The sequence below is a fragment of the Folsomia candida genome, unplaced genomic scaffold (genome assembly GCF_002217175.1).
Source record: "Folsomia candida strain VU population unplaced genomic scaffold, ASM221717v1 Fcan01_Sc023, whole genome shotgun sequence".
Classification (NCBI taxonomy): Eukaryota; Metazoa; Arthropoda; class Collembola; order Entomobryomorpha; family Isotomidae; genus Folsomia; species Folsomia candida.
In genome coordinates, this window is record NW_019091215.1 from 325,800 (window position 1) to 342,394 (window position 16,595).

The following is a 16,595-nucleotide window of genomic DNA, read 5'->3' on the forward strand; positions in this document are numbered from 1 at the left end:
CGGGCTCCAATCTATTGCTGACCATCCTGAGCAGCAAACCCATCTGGGAACCACACTCCTAGAAAACCTTTACTGTGAGTTGTCACCGGAAGATATGACTGACTTAGATAAAGAAAACGTAGATAAACAAGGTTTCGTGAATTGCGAAAACTTCGACAGGATCGAAAAATCAAAAAAGTACAGGTATTTATTCCCTAAGGAACTTAGGAGAGCGATCAGGTATTCCTGTTCAACTTTTTCGCGATAAGATGAAAGGAACATGACAACCTCAGACAAGTCCTACCCACTTGCGAAATATTATTAAATCAATAGCAGGTGACTTCCGAAGCGAAGTAATATCCTACTTCCCTGATGGCCAGTTTTCCGAGTTTAACGTGCTTGATCCTAAGAACATGAAGTAGGACGAGATGAAGGAAAGACGATTTCCAGGGTTGCAGAAATCTCATCTCACCCTCGTAAATCTCATCCCACTGAGATATAATGAGAAATAGTGAGACATGAGAAATATGAGATTTAGTGAGATTTATGAGCCATGCACTAGCGCCACCTAGAGGATGTGGTCATGAACTACAAGTTTATCTCATTATTTCTCATATTTCTCACTCAGCCCCAAGTGAGATGATTGATATATATCATTAAATCTCACTAAATCTCACTCAGTGATATATATCACTTGTAACCCTGACGATTTCAAATTTCCGCTATACGGGTCCTAGCTAGTAAAGTTGGAATTCCAGTGACGTCACTTTCAGATATCACAAACAAATGGAATATATTATGCTACGCAATTGCAACAAGCCCTGAATTTGAGGAATATAAATCCAGAGGTGTTATTCCATTTTGGCATAATATACTAACCAAACCAAAGGAATACCCGATGGGCAATTCAATACAGTTCGTGCTAGAAGCGTCACTTGTAGTGTCACCAACATCAGCAGATGCGGAAAGAATGTTCAGTATCTATAAATTCATCAAATCTCCTAGAAGAACACGATTTTTGCCAGAAACAATGGACTCGCTGATGAGACTACATTTCAACGGTCCCAAAGATTTCCGGGACATACCGGCAGCAGAGTATACAAAGACATGGGGCGTATCTCACCATCATACCGGAGATTCCAGAAATTTAGGAGGAGGAATGCAAACTTCCCATTCAAACAAACGAGTGGCGACAATTGCTGCATGCGATGCTGCTCTACTCGCCAAAAAACGACAGAAACTTTGCGTCGATGCAGGATCAGGTGGAAACAGTCTTGCAGGCGCACTTCCTGTTGACAGCCTAATTAGCAAAGACAATATGGAACAGCCACATCTGCAAACTTACTTCGAAGAGGATCACCCATACGATTTAGACGACATGGATAGCGATATGGAGATGCCAGTTGTTTTGCAACAAACGTATCCCAACAGGGATCCGGGTTTTCTGCTTCTTTAAACTCGAAATGAATGATGAAACTAACCTAAAAATTAAATTAAACTTCGCATTTTTGCAATTTTTGTTTGTAATTTGAAAATAAAAGTAGAAAAAATCAGTAATCTAAAAAACGTATCCCCAAGGGTGCCCAAGGGGAAGGAGCGCATGTGCGCGAAGCGCACATGCGCTCGGCTTGGTTTGACCTGCATATGAGGTCCGCGTTAGACCTACCTGGCCTCTGGGGAGGTGGGAAAGTATGGATATATGCAATCGAAAAAATGTTTCTGTTCCAAAGCGTTTCCAAAACTGCATTTTTTAAAATTTCAGAATATTTTCATAACACTCCAGGATTGTGAATTGTTCATAGAATTTTATGTGACTGGTACGAAAATTTTTGGCATTTATGTGGCTTTCATAAACAACTCAAAATCTCCCAAAATTTTGTTCACTCATTCCATACCAGGTGGATTCGCACAAAAAAGCGTGAGAAAAGTGTTTTTTGTGTTAAATGGAATTTTATAAATCACAATAGTTGAAATGTTTTCATGTTTATTATTTTAGCAGTTAGAGGAGACATTACTGATGGTAATGCAAACACATTTTGTACTACAAATGCTCAATTTCGTGTAATGGAGGTACTTGGGGAAAATTAGAGAAATTTTTGCAGATTGCGGGCTGTTATAGCATAGCTTTTACTCTGAAACTCTACCCAGTTATTTTTTTATCAAAATTTAAACTGCATTGTGTACTACAGACATGGGCTCACACAATTTGCTATTTCCTGACATTTCTAGCCTACAGAATCAGCAAATGTTCCATGTCCTTTCATCGGGTAATTTATGTCTGGAACAAAAAAAGTCATCATTGTTTTACTTTGGGGTTAGTGGAAGGTCTGCTTTTTACACTAGAAAATTGAAATTTTGCACCTAAAATACCAACGCTAGTGCCTATTAATTCACAAAACTTCAAGGGGAAATTACCACCAGTGCCAAAGATATTAAATGTCAAAATCGTTTTCACGGATGTGGACTACTCTCTGTAAGGAATTTGGTAGGAAGAAATTGCGAGCCCCGTAGGCGCGAGCGGCTTGGGGCGCCTCATTGGGTTTGCCCACCCTCATTTTTAGCCAGTTTAGGCACTGGGTGTTACATATGTCATACTTGACAATTTGATCGTGCAATATAAGTAATTTCAAAAATTTGTAGAAATTCAGCAGATGTATACAATTTAAAAACATTCAAAAAATTGCGAAAATGTGCCAGATGTTTCGCAAATTGTACTCACAATGGAGGTCTCCCAACGTATGCTCCCAGATTTGGACCAAACTAGTGTCAATCGATCACAAATATAATTAGTATGCAATTCGCAAATGGAAAAATCTGCCAATGCTTACACAAGTTTGGCGGAGATATTTGCATAAAAAGAGGAGAAAACGCGCCCCCAAGGCTGGCAAATTTGTCATTTTCCAAATTTGTTGCGCATTTTTCCCTGATCTTTATGCAAATATCCCCGCCAAACCTGCGCATTGGCAGATATTTCCATTCGCGAATTTCATACTAATTATATTTGTGGTCGATTGACACTGGTTTGGTCCAAATTTGTGTGTATACGTTGGGAGACCTCCATTGTCAGTTTGTAAATGCAAAAATTGTATTTTATTGCTGCAAATTGTATTGTTGTAAATTGAGAAAATTTACAAAATTGTTAAATAACTTTGCATAAAATTAAACCATAGCGTTGTTTTCCGTGCAACAAAGAGGAAACATGCAGAGCAGGAAACACTAAAATCTGACCACCTTCCAGCACCACCACCACTTTTCCAGCAACTTTGTAAATGTACACATGTGCTTCGTAAAAACGTGGTGGGTAACATTCAATTAAATATTTTAATTAACTTGTAAAAAATTTAAGTCATTAGTGTGTTTTTTTAAAAAAGTTGGCTACACTTTAGTTTCCGGCTGGCCGACAAAATTTCCATTTCGACTCAACTTTAAAATGACTGAGTTGACTCCACAATTAAACGGAAATGTAAGTATTAAATTTTTTTTAAATTTAAATTCATTAAAACCATCACTTCTTTATTTATTTACATTACTAACGTCAAATTACATATACATTTGTCTTGTAAAAAAGACACTTTAAGTTGATGAGAGACTTAATTTTATTCCTTTCCTTTGCAAATTAAGTTGATCAACATGTCCAGTTTTGCTAAAATTGAAAGGTCTCGAACTAAATTTTGGGGAAATCCATGAGATTTTTACCAAGTAATTGGACACGTTCTTATTTCGCAAACTCATCCTCAGCAAAACCGATTTGATCGGAGATTTTTGACAATTCCATGTATAAAATTTCAAAATAAATATGTAAATACATAGTTGATTTGCCAAGTCGCATTTTTCAAAAAACACTCAGAACACAAATTTTGTTTATCTCAAGATCAGAAAAAAACTGAGTTGTAGTGCGAAATACGACGTTGGCGTGAGTAGGCTCACTAATTTAAGAGGTCAACGCCGCCGATCGTACGTCGCCGCGCTACGATAAATTATAAAAAATTGGTCGGCGTTCACCTCTGATTAATTTCCAAGGGGACAGGGGAAATTGTCCCTCAGAAATTAATGAAACTCACTAATGTCCCCAAATGCCCCCCCCACTTGCGCTTAATGAACGCTTATACTCATGGTTTTCCTCTGTCTAGGTCATCCACCGTATCTCCACCTTTCTCCCGGTCCCCGACCTCTTATCCTGCCGCTTGGTAGACACCCTCTGGAATTCCGGGGTCTTACCCGAATTTCGGAAACGGACCACCCTCCACCTCACCTGTCCCCCTCCCCCGGAGGAATTCTCCCGCCATCAAAATTTCACTGAAACCATGCCCTTCTACCCGTTGCACAACGTCGCGATCAAATTTGGTTCGGATTCGGAGAATAAAAACCCGCCTCAAAATATTAACTACTCCGTATTCACGAAAACCCTCCAATTCCGTCGCCTCACTCTAAATCCGATCCGAATCGGGAGACAAGCCGAGCTGGATGTACTGCTGGGAATCCTATCCAGTTCAATCGACATTTTAGAAGAGTTGTCCCTGGATTTTGATACCGTCAAAGTTTCCATGGAGACATCGTCATGGAATTATTGGAGTCACAAGTTTCCCAAAGTGACACGTCTTACCCTCTCCAGACGGAACCGGGCGGAATGTGAGCATAAAACCGTAATTTTTGGACGGGCCCCGATTTATTGCAAATTTTCAGAATTATTTATTTAATCAAACAAACACAATAATCGGTGGCTTGTATTTTATACAGTTTTATAAATAAATTTTATGCAACAGTATAACCATGTGAAATATATGCAATTCAACAAATGCAACAAATACATAACAAATCAACAATGCAACAATTAACTTAATTCGAAATGTATGGAATTCATAAGAGGACTTTTTTCTGCAACATGAATATGTATGTTTGGCCCCCATGAAACATTTTTATTTGAAATTTCATAATTTTTAATTTTAATCCGTGAAGCAAGTCAACACCAACACGATATGAAAAATGCGTACTGAAAAACAAAAGTTTAACCTTTCATTGGATTGGGAAAATGTCCAAATTTTCGGTAAGAAAATGTTCAAATTTAGCATTGTATTGGAATAGGAGAAATCCCTCAAAATTGTAACCAAGTTTAGGCCACGGACAGAAAAGGGGGAAAATCAATGGCCACCTAAATAGAAACGCCAATTGTCTTCTTTCAGCATTTTTAATGCCGACTTTTGTCTAACAATGGAACCTTTTTTCAAGCTACACCGGGATCGACTAGCGAGTTATGTCAAAAAATCAAGCCAAAAATTAGGAGTCACGTCACACTTATCTTTCCGTTGAATGACCCCTTTGAAGAAAAATATTGGCAGTAAAGTTAAATTTCTGAGCAAATTTTCTCTTGTTCTTTCCTTAATGGGCGGAAACCAAGGCGCCCATGTGAACTTTGACTTCTTCAAAGGGGCCATTCAATGGTAATAAATAATTCATAATAATTCAATAAGTGTCACGTGACTCTTAACTTTGGCTTGATTTTTTGAAATAACTCGCTAGTCGATCCCGGTGTAGCTTGAAAGAGGATCTACTCTTAGTCCCGAATTAAGTATATCGTATCTTATAAGACGACAATTCTCTTAGTTACAGATTAAAGGGTTAAAATACTAAATTCCCTTCATGAATTACATTTCATTCTGGACCCAAAACCACCCACCGTTTTGACAACTTCACACCTGGATGTTCCCTTTCGAACATTTTATACGTTGACGGGAGACGACGTAATAAGATATCCCATTTGGTCTCAACCTATTGCTACATACGCTTCATTTACATCGATTTGTTATTATATTGTAATACTTGCATATTTACATAATTATGACAACCTAGGACAATGAAGCAATTTCTGAATTTCTCAGTATTCATGCAAGGTTACACTGTGTAGCTTACACAAGTTGATGTTTATGTACAAGTGGTTCTAATGCTAATTTTATCCCACAGGTGTTTAATACACCGCTAAAAATCTGATACTGTTAGATATCTCCTCTGTCCTGGTACTGATTTGATACTAACTTACTACCGGAATGGTGGTACTTTGTTTCTGACAATGGAACCTTTTGTCAAGCTACACAAGGGATTGTCTAGCGAGTTATGTCAAAAAATTAAGCCAAAAATTAGGAATCACATGACACCTGTTTTTCCATTGAACGGCCCCTTTGAAGAAAAATATTGGCTCAATTCTGGAGTTACATAAATTTCTCTCGCTTTTTCTCCACGGGGAACACACGGCGGACACGTGACTTTGCCGCCCAGTGTATTTCTTCAAAGGGCAAGGGCCTACTAAACAGAAAGATGAGTGTCATGTGGTTCCTAATTTTTGGCTTAATTTTTTGACACAACTCGTTAAAAGAATCCCGGCGAAGCTTAAAAAAACCTTAGTAACGTTAGAAGTAGCTCACCCTGTTATAATGATTTGGATATAACTTTGCACCAAAGGTGCTGAATAAGCCTACTATAGATGCATGAGTTTCAAACAATTTTGCACCATTGGTGCAGACGAAATGGGGAAAATTAAGACACAATTTTGACATGATTTAGACTTTTTTGGCCCCTGCGAAGGGCCGACATTTCTTCCGGTTTTTCTGCACTTTTGGTTCATATTGAGTCAGTTCTTTCAATTGTTTGGCACCATTTTGCGTTATTGCTTTTTTGGAACTTTTTTATCGCTTTTTTTAACGCTTTTTTAGGACCAATGTCCTAAAAAATGGACATGGTCCTATCTAATTAGCATCAATTGATGCAAAAAACTCATTAACAGACAGACGGACAGACAGACGGACAAGAGGAATTCAATAGCTCTCATGCTACGCAGGGTGAGCTAATAAGGTTCCATTGTGACTAATTGTGAGTATTAAATTTGCATTGCCATAACATTACTAAACCGTAATGCACGTTACTTATTACCCTGTCCATGGAGTCATACCTGCACTCTTAATAATCCTGTAAAGTCACGCGGGTAATGATTTCTCGCTAATAAATTTGGTAATAATATTTTACCAGGTAGTAAAAATTCGTTACCACGATGGTAAAACTTTATTACTAAGCCATTACCAACGGTACAACTTATCATTACCACTTTGGTAGAGCCATGTACTTGTTCCTTTCGGTAATGTTCATTACCGGACTATTTACAGTGTGTAAACTCATGTGCACGAACTCCAGCCAGTAATAATTTGGTACCAGTTTTTAAGAGTGCATGTCCATCTACTAATAATTCAGTATAAAAGGATTACTCGTAGTAATTTTATTCCACACGCCTTCCAACCTCGACGAAGCTGCAACGCCGGAAATACTTAAAATCAGGTACCAACCATAAATTGACAATGGGTACTTATGTATAAGTATACTTAAATATATGCATTTATTTTGCTAATTACACAAAATAAACCGTAGTAACGTTAGAAGTAGCTCACCCTGGAATAATGATTAGGATATAGTTTAATGCACCAAAGGTGCAAAATAATCGGACAAAATGGATGCATAATTTTCTTATAATTTTGCACCAATGGTACAGAATAAACGGGGAATAACAGAAATTTGATATAATGTTGCACCAATGGTGGAGCCAAAATGGTTAAAATTGTGACTAAATTTTGACACGATTTCAAGGTTAGGTTATGTCAGCCTAGGCTAACTAGAACTTTCAGTCAATCCTAACCATTGGTGCGGAGTACATCGATTCCTCCAATTATTTCGCACCATTTTGCTTTAACGATTGTTAGCCGTAGTAACGTTAGAAGTAGCTCACCCTGTAATAATAATTTAGAGAGAACTTTGCACTGAAGGTGCGGAATAAGCCAACGAAATAGGTCACAACTCTTATATATTCATTATATATATGCCGTTTATGGTGCAAACGAAACGCCAGGCCCTTGCACCATTAGTGCAACAGTAGCGACCATCCGGGAAACATAATTTTGAAAACGTTGTCAAAATTGTATGATCATTTCTCCCGGATATTCTGCACTATTGGTGCGTTTTGCATCCCATCCCCCAATTATTTCGCATCATTTTGTGTTACCGATTGTTAGATATCAACTGTGCTATTTATTTACTAAAAAATTCGATTCGGTTTGTTCAATACCAATGGTGCGCCTAACATATTCAATAATTGTCAAGGGGATTTTTAATTAGCATCAATTGATGCAAAAGGGTCGTTAACAGACAGACAGACCGACGGACGGACATGAGGAATTCAATAGCTCTCGTGCTACGCAGGGCGAGCTAATAATCTTATGTACAGTCAATTCAAAAAGCATAGGCAACCCCGTCGAAAGTGATATAGAACTGGCTATAACATTATCCCATTACCATAAAATTGGGTACGCATTTGGCAAATTTAATGTAGTGCTCGGGTCTAATCATGTTTTATTGATTTAAATTACATGAATTGGTTTCTAAAACGCGACAACATTTCAATTTATAACACCTTTTAAATTTCCACTACTTACTGTGTTAAATTTTGTCTCAGAAATTCTCGATTTTAGGAATTACCTATGTCATTATTAGCTCACCCTGCGTAGCATGAGAGCTATTGAATTCCTCCTGTCCGTCTGTCTGTCCGTCTGTCCGTCCGTGTGTTCACGAGTTTTTTGCATCAATTGATGCTAATTAATAAGTCCCAAAACCAGTTTAACCCAAATTAGTAGCCCAACTGGTATGCAATAATCCAAAATTGGGTAACAATTTTTCCCGCTTATTTTCCACCATTGGTGCATAATTCTATCAAAGTTGCACATTTAGGTTGTCTATTTTGTATGGTACAAAACAATTGGGACAATCGATGCAAAGCGCACCAGAAGTACAGAATAACTGGCAGTAGCAATTAAATAATCTTGACACCTTGACATTTTCAGGAGAGCGAGCTAAGAGTCGATATTAGGGTAAAATTATGTATCTATTTTCATCGATTATTTTCCATTATTGGTACTCATTTGTGCCGCAAATATGTATCTCCTTTGTCGGCTTATTCTGCACCCTTGATGCAAAATGAAATCCTAATTTTGCCCACATTGTTCGCTTATTCTGCACCTTTGGTGCAAAGTTATATCCAAATCATTATTACAGGGTGAGCTACTTCTAACGTTACTACGGTTTATTTAGGTTTGATAATAAGCAATAAAAATCCCAAATCTTGGAACCAATCGAGATTTAGAGGATTTTCCCATTGTAGAGTGACATTTAAACCACCCTGTACATACACAGGTGGGAATATAGATTTTACTCTTCATTCGCACACAGTAGAACTTTTACAGACGTCGATAATTCTCAGAAACTACGGCACTGTCAGGCTCAAATTTCATAAAATCACTCTCTCCGTGCACCTCTGCCGTCCCGACAAATTGTTCCTGTTTGCACAGGATGTATACTTGATCAAAACCAATGGCACTACTGGCTCCTGGCTTTGTTTGGAAGAGGGCAAATATTTCTCCGTTTTTCTGGCGACTTGTGACTTCGAGAAGAAAACACAGGAATGGGCGTTTGACTGTATCGGCCTCTTCACGTTCTGCATGGTGAGAGCCATAGAGTCGAACAACTGTTTAAGGCTGGGTGTTACCAGGGTTAATTCGGGCTTTTGCTCGGGCCTTGATTACTGGTGGATTCACAGGGTGGATGCGAGTTTTCCAAATAACAAAATATCAAAGAAACACTCGTATTTTGAGAAATTTTGAGAAATCTGAACTTTTTTAAAATTCATTATTATTTAATATGACGAATTTGGTCCTAAAGGGACAGTCGTCATTGGTACGTGATTTTGTCCGAAAGAGGTTAATTAGTGACCGGGATCAGTAGTGTATTAAACCTTGATTGTTTAATTTGAATTTATGTATCATGTAATAAAAATTTGTCTTATTTTCGCACCTGATTCATTGTCAAAATCAGGACATTTTTATGATTTCAATTATTATTATACATATTTTAATCGGTGGATATTTAAGTACATAATTATGTATATATGTATGACAACCTATGTGTAGAACAATGGAGCAATTTTTCAGTATTCGTCCGAGGTTACCCAAGATGAGGTTTATGCACATATGGTTTTAATCCTAGTTTAATCCTACACGGGGGTTTAATACACTACTAATAATGTGACATCTATTCTAATATTTAGTTGTAATTAGAAATTTCAAACATTCACCCACCCTACTATTTCGTTTTTAACGCCCTCGTCAATTGGAAATAAACAACCCGATAAATCTGTCAGTCCGGTCATAAATCTTATTGGGCTGAAAATATAGAAAAAATTAATACGAATATTCTAGGGATTTTAAAACCATGTATCCGATTGTAAAGGCTCCCAACTTACAATGCGATGGTGTGAGGTGTAACCCTCCGAATTGGTTGAAATTTTAAAAATATGTGGTCCAGGTCAATACAAACCATGTTTCTTTCTTGAGGGGGTTTGTGCGATGGTCGGAATTTGTCAAAATATATATTTTAGGGAAAGTTGAGAAAATGGGCGATTTTTTACCGAAGGGAAAAATCGCCGATTTCTCAACTTTGACCCTAAATATTTTGACAAATTCCGAACATCGCACAAACCCCTCGAGAAACGTGGGTTGTGTTGACCTGGACCACATAATTTTAAAATTTCAACCAAGTCGGAGGGTTACACCATCGAATTGTTAGTAAACAACGCTTTCTTCGCGGACGATTTTTTCGCTCTTTTGTCGGAACGCATTATGCATGCGATTCAGATCTTTTGGTAGCTCAAAAATAAAATCAACTTGACATTTTCGCTTTTTCGTTTGTTTCCTGCTATTAAGAGAAAGAATAGTTTCTGATCTGACTCAAAAATAAAATTGTGGACAAGTATCGAGGATTTTAGGTTTTTTTTAGCTTTTCGTTTTTTTGCATCAACATTACAATGATGGGAGACCCTTCTGTCACCAAATAAAATTATTAAACCGACCTTAAAGTTTTACTCAATTTTGAACACTTCCTCCCTAAAGGATACTTTGTATAATCTGGAAATCCTTGCGTGCATTGACATCTGTAAAAATATATTACAAAAAATATATTGTACAGGGTGGGTCAAATTTCACGCTACAATGGAAATTTATACATGGGAAAAACCTCCTACCCCTCCATTAGTTGCAAGATTTGTGCTTGAGATTTATGTACTTATTATCAAACTGATATACTAATGACAAAATTCATGAAATGTTTAATTTTAGAAACCAAATTTCGGTAACTAATGGAAATTTACGAATTTTTCCCATCGAACAATTTTCCATTGCAGCGTGACATTTTAACCACCCTGTAAAATTAGCATGAAAATATTAAATTTGTTATTTTTATACGCGTCCATTGCTTCTCTTCTATAGTTCCCGTTCAATTCTTCCATCTTTCTAAGTTTCTCAGCTATTTTAATCGTTTCCTCAAAACTTTCCCTACTAACCCCATCAGTTCCCTTGGTTTGGACAGTAGTTTGGACAGTAGTAGACCAAGGGCTGCCCACTTGGTGCCGATGAGTAAATGCTCCTTCAACCTTCCGGAATCCAAACAATCCTCGAGTAAGTTGGGAATATCTGGCAATGAATTTTCCAAAGGGTTCCAAACCCAGTTCGAATTCATCCCCACAAATTATCCCCTTGTGTCGACATGATTTCGTGTAACTCGTCGTGTGTCCCATGCTGTCAGAATTTTCGAATTCGACCATCCTCACGACCACCTCAGACGTGGGGTCAGGGTTAACTGAGAAATCGACGTAATGATAATCTGGTATAAATACGTTTCCTTTTTCCCTCTCTGCTTCTTGTACAAATAGATCCCTGGTTTCCTCCGTCTTGCTTAATCGAGTAATCACTTCGACCGGGCTGGTTGCGTCGGAGAATATGATGCTATGGTTTACTTGAATCAAGGATGGAACACTGAAATCCAATCTGATTGGCAGTTCGAACGCGAAGTAATAGTCTTTTAAAAACTCTGGGCAATAGTCTCGGGAAATTGAATAGTTCCCACAGTAGTGGTTGGCCGAACATGTCCAATATCTGATGGAGGATAGTCTAGGGTTTGAAAGGATGTGGCTGGTATAGCGGATTTCGAAAGTAGTTTTATCCGAGTTAAGAAAATCACAGGGCGGTGGTGTAATCTCTGATTTCAGGGGGGCTTCGGTGATTCCATAAGGAAGGATTAGGAGAATCAGGATAAATTTGTGGGTAGAAAACATTTTATAAACTAGATAAATGTAGCTGTGGAGCAATGATGCAAGTACGTGACGGAATGCTAGGGAAGGACTGAGGGAATATTTTTTTAGGGATTAAGGGAAAGAAGGTCCGTTACTTACCGGTCCTTTTTTAGTGTATTAAGATAATACAATGTCTATAAATATTGTGGATCTGCATGGAATATGTATGTAGGTGTGCCTGTCATGAAATATTCTTGGGATCCGTAGCACTCTGGTTGGAGAGAGAAATTTCTACGGACACAAATTAGATATAAATGACCACATTTTTGGGAAAGGCAGCCCTAAAGCACGACATTTATAATTCAGAAATACCGTTAACCAGAAAAGAAACCTTCGCTAAACATTCATAATAAATAGTAACGGTTACAATGGAAAAATGAGGGTTCGGCGTTTTAAGCCTTTCTATATTTTCAAAAAGGGTAGGGAAATTTACCTTGAAGGGTTCGTTTACCTAACAATGCCTGCACAAATCTCTCCGATCAGATTTCATATTTTCTTCCTGCAACGAAAATACGAAAGTCAGTTGTAGCCATGGAGGTGTTATTTTTCTTTCAAATTTGTCTTGGAAGAGAGCGATTATAATCCAAAATAATCGTATATTTATTTAGACGATCATTTTTGTGCGAAAAATAATCTAATCATCAATGGAGAATTTTTACCCGATTAATCAGGAATCGATTAATCCACATAATAGAGAACCCTGACTACCCCTATAAATCTTACGTCAACATTTGGACAGGACGAAAATATGGATTACTAGCCTATAAGCCCGTCATAAAGACGGCCGCATGTTAACATTGTTGGGGTCCATGTTCATACATATTCATAACCAAATTCAGAAATCTTATTGCTATCCTGATTGGTGGAGCCAGAAAGCCGGCAGCCAATCGGAATGCAGGAATATCACGGAAAATTTCACGGGACGGACCTTTCGAAATTATAATATAGATTACGGGAGCCGCGGTACTTTAACTTGTCCACACCTTTCGTTCCGACGTTACATAGTGGCGCACTTTTGATGCCTTAGTTAACGGGCGACGACGCAATTAGGCAAATAAATATATTCCTTCTGGTTTCACCCTGTTGCTACATGCATTTTGCCTGCAACTGTTTGTTATTTCTATGTAATACTTATTTACATACATACCTACATAATTATCACACGGTGGATATGTACGTGTGTATTTATAACGTTTTCATACCAAATCAGATCGTCCTAAAACTTCGAAATCCCATCTAAGCACGATCGCAGAAATTCAAACATAGTTGTCCATATGTTTTCCTACATGTTTTAGGGGTTTCTTACATATTAGTTCATATTATATATTTTCATACATATTTTTTCGTACATATCTACATAAACATATTTTCCTGCATGTCTCGAGTATTTTTCTAAATACAAATATTTTAGTAGATATTTCAGAGTTTTTTTTATGTTAAAATGTTTTTTTTCGTTCGGAAATAAAGGTTTTCTCAAAATTATACTTTCATAAATATACTAGGAAATTTAAGTTGAACCACATTTTTTATGTGCATATTTGCAGGATTTTTTAGGCACATATTACATACATATTTTGCGAAAATTACCTCTTACCTACATACATACATATCTACCTTCTGATAATCATAGGACAACTCCCGACGAACCAAAGTCTGCAAATAATGTAGTAAATTTGTACTTCTAGATTAATGCATATTTTCCGTTAAAATGGCAAGGCGATTCGTAATTATTTTGTACAAGTCGCATGTACAAAATTAATACCAACAAATTGTCAATACAAGTTTACTTGTACAAAATATGTACAAAATTAACACAAACAGGTGTGTACAGATTTTCTAGAAATTTGGTGAAAATTAATATGCGAATTTTGTGTGAATTTAATGCTGATTTTGTGTTACTGATACGCATGAAATTAATGTCAATTTATTTATACATAATTACTACATATTACAGTACATAAACAATTACTTCTATACATACATCGTACAAATTATATGCACTAAATACATACATATTATGCATATATATATAGACACATATATTATACACTGGCGGAAATAGGGGTACGCAGGGTACGTCCCACGTATCGGCCCCCGCTTAGTAACGGCCCCCGTGGGGGCCGTTATGTCGAGGGGCCGGGGCCCCGGCACTTCGACTTCTTTATATATATATATTATTCGAAGTTATTCAATAATAATTTTTTTTAAACTAAAAAATAATGTCAGGACCAGTTTAATAATTTTAACTAACTTTATTTAACTGGTAAATCTGTTAAACTTTGAGCCCCCAAGTTTTAATTTGTACCAATGTCTCGAATTATTGAAATATCTTTAATTTGTACACATATTTTAAAATGTGCAAATTGTTTTAATTCAATAAAATTTTAGAAATTGTGAAAACTATATAATGTGTAGAATTTTTTTAAGTCATGCAATAATGGCTTTGAGATTCTCTAATTTTTTGAAACAATTCATTTGTTTGAAGATTTGTTTGAAGAAATTATGAATTATTTTTCTGAAATTTGGCATGGGAAGAACGATTTTATATTGTGATTTTTTATTTACAAACAGGTTAATTGGGGCCTTATCTAATAGGTGTCAAGTTGACACTGTCAACCACTAGCTGGCCGTGAAATCACAAATAGTGGAATGCTCAGCTAGTGGAGGCCCATCTTATTAAGTGGCAAATTTCAGATAAATAAGTGTCACTGATTTAAATTTGAATCTCGGTTAAATTTAACAGAACATTTTTAAATTCTGCCAATTATTTGAACCGGTTTAGCGCTGGGAATTAGTTTAAACAAAAATCTAATTTATATTAACAACGGTTTAACACTCTCGTAATCTGGTGTTGTAAAGAGAAAATGGTTTTAAGTTGGTCACAAATTCTGTTCTTTCCAAACCCGACTTTATACACTCAAAAATCGGGAAAAAATTTGAATATGTTAACACCACAAACTGGGATGGAGCAAATTTATATTTGCTCCATCCCAATAATTCTTATAAATAAAAAATAGTAGTTCTGAAATACTTTATTATCACGTTTATACTGAATTTTAATTTGTTTTAAAATGTAGTTGTCTATAAATAAATTAAATTTGGCCAGTGATTTATTTATTTCTAAACTGTTTTTAAATTCTCACTACAATGCACAGATTCATAATTAAAAACCGGTTTACAGCCGGTTTTGTGAATAGTATGAAACCCGCTTATTGCAGTTTTCCAAAAATCTGATTGATCAAAAACTGGTCTTTCCAAAATTTTAAAAACAATTTAAAGCCGGATTGTCGAGAAATTGCTAAAATCGGAAAACCCCAGAACTATATACCTAAATAAATACGTAATATGTTGTTTGAAACAAGTCATTTCCTATTTTCATTCATATTTTGCTAACTAAAACCAAATAACGCAACGTATGTGAATTTGTCTTTAACAGCAAATGTTAAAATTCATAAAAATTACAGGAACATATCCATCAGCAAAAGTAAATTTAGATAGGCCCCCAAATTTTGGTCACGTACCGGCCCCGAATCTATAGTTCCGCCACTGATATTATACATACAATATTCCAATTTGTTATTATAAAAATTTATCCAAATGGTTTATTTTTTAGTATTGTAGTGATTCTCCATTTTCAGTACTATTGGAATTGCAAATTGGGATGCAAAAATATTTATCGTCATTCATTGGCAGAATTGTGCATTTACGGCGCAAGGAGGTGGATGAAATTATTATGGATTGTTTAGATAGTTTGCATAAAATACATATACCTAATTTTGAGCTTTTGCAAGGATAGTGCTCTACATCAAGTTCATCTTTAAAAATCTTAGCCTCAAACTCACTATCAGAAATTTTTCTGATTAGAATGCAGTATTGCTTATCAACAGTTAACCAAACATTATCACCACTTTTTGTACTCGGCCCACTACGTACAAAAATATTTGTCTTTGATTGAAATGTAAACCTATCTATTTCACCTATTCGATGAATTACTTGACTTACAAGGGAACCTTAAGTACTGTCACCTCTCGATTTCCTTCCAAATAGTCTTAATCGACAGATAATTTAGTGAAACTAAAACTTTGTCATAGAACATGCGGTGCAAAATCACGTTTTCGCGAAATATTTTGCGAGAGCTGCACCAAAACGTGTCATTTTCCCAATGCTTTTAATATAGCCACCAGCCTTCGAACGAACTTTATAGAATATTGATTAATTATAAACCTGTCCGTGTAATTTCAAGCCTGATCACGAGTATGCTATAAGCTGATGCAAATATTTGCCATTTGTTGCAAACTTTTTTGCAAAATTTCGCAATTTTAAATTTGGTTGTTTTTTTAATTTTGCAAAATGTGTAAGTGATAAAATTTATTTTTCATGTTGCAAATATTTGCAATTTTTTTGC

The 16,595-nt window shown here is 36.4% G+C and overlaps 2 protein-coding genes across 4 annotated transcripts; one reads left to right on the top strand and one right to left on the bottom strand.

Annotated features, from left to right (window-relative positions):
* The first annotated feature begins 3,209 nt into the window (after positions 1-3,209).
* Positions 3,210-4,744, top strand: LOC110858996. 3 transcript variants are annotated; one of them, XM_022107876.2, is made up of 3 exons: positions 3,210-3,276; positions 3,351-3,442; positions 4,110-4,744. In XM_022107876.2, exons 2-3 carry the CDS (start codon positions 3,410-3,412, stop codon positions 4,674-4,676), a joined length of 600 nt encoding a protein of 199 aa, XP_021963568.1. In that variant the 5' UTR covers positions 3,210-3,276; positions 3,351-3,409; the 3' UTR covers positions 4,677-4,744. The 3 variants fall into 3 exon arrangements, with proteins under 3 accessions (XP_021963568.1, XP_035715059.1, XP_035715058.1); XM_035859166.1 differs by having other exon boundaries at positions 3,224-3,276; positions 3,366-3,442; XM_035859165.1 differs by lacking the exon at positions 3,210-3,276 and having other exon boundaries at positions 3,283-3,442.
* Positions 4,745-9,017: 4,273 nt separating this feature from the next.
* On the bottom strand, positions 9,018-13,570 carry LOC118438539. The gene is made up of 4 exons (XM_035858989.1): positions 11,304-13,570; positions 10,913-10,993; positions 10,143-10,226; positions 9,018-10,057 (listed from the first exon to the last, which is right to left on the bottom strand). The coding sequence occupies exons 1-4, from the start codon at positions 12,170-12,172 to the stop codon at positions 10,009-10,011; spliced, it is 1,083 nt and encodes a 360-aa protein (XP_035714882.1). The 5' UTR covers positions 12,173-13,570; the 3' UTR covers positions 9,018-10,008.
* Positions 13,571-16,595: the final 3,025 nt, after the last annotated feature.

What these genes read in the sequence shown, in the direction of transcription:
- LOC110858996 (XM_022107876.2), top strand. Translation starts at nt 3,410, where the DNA reads ATGACTGAGTTGACTCCACAATTAAACGGAAAT. An exon ending in CTCCACAATTAAACGGAAAT is followed by an intron (nt 3,443 to 4,109) that starts GTAAGTATTAAA and finishes TCCTCTGTCTAG; the next exon opens with GTCATCCACCGTATCTCCAC.
- LOC118438539 (XM_035858989.1), bottom strand. Translation starts at nt 12,172, where the DNA reads ATGTTTTCTACCCACAAATTTATCCTGATTCTCCTAATCCTTCCTTAT. An exon ending in AGAAGAGAAGCAATGGACGC is followed by an intron (nt 10,994 to 11,303) that starts GTATAAAAATAA and finishes ATATTTTTACAG; the next exon opens with ATGTCAATGCACGCAAGGAT. An exon ending in AAATTGAGTAAAACTTTAAG is followed by an intron (nt 10,227 to 10,912) that starts GTCGGTTTAATA and finishes CTATATTTTCAG; the next exon opens with CCCAATAAGATTTATGACCG.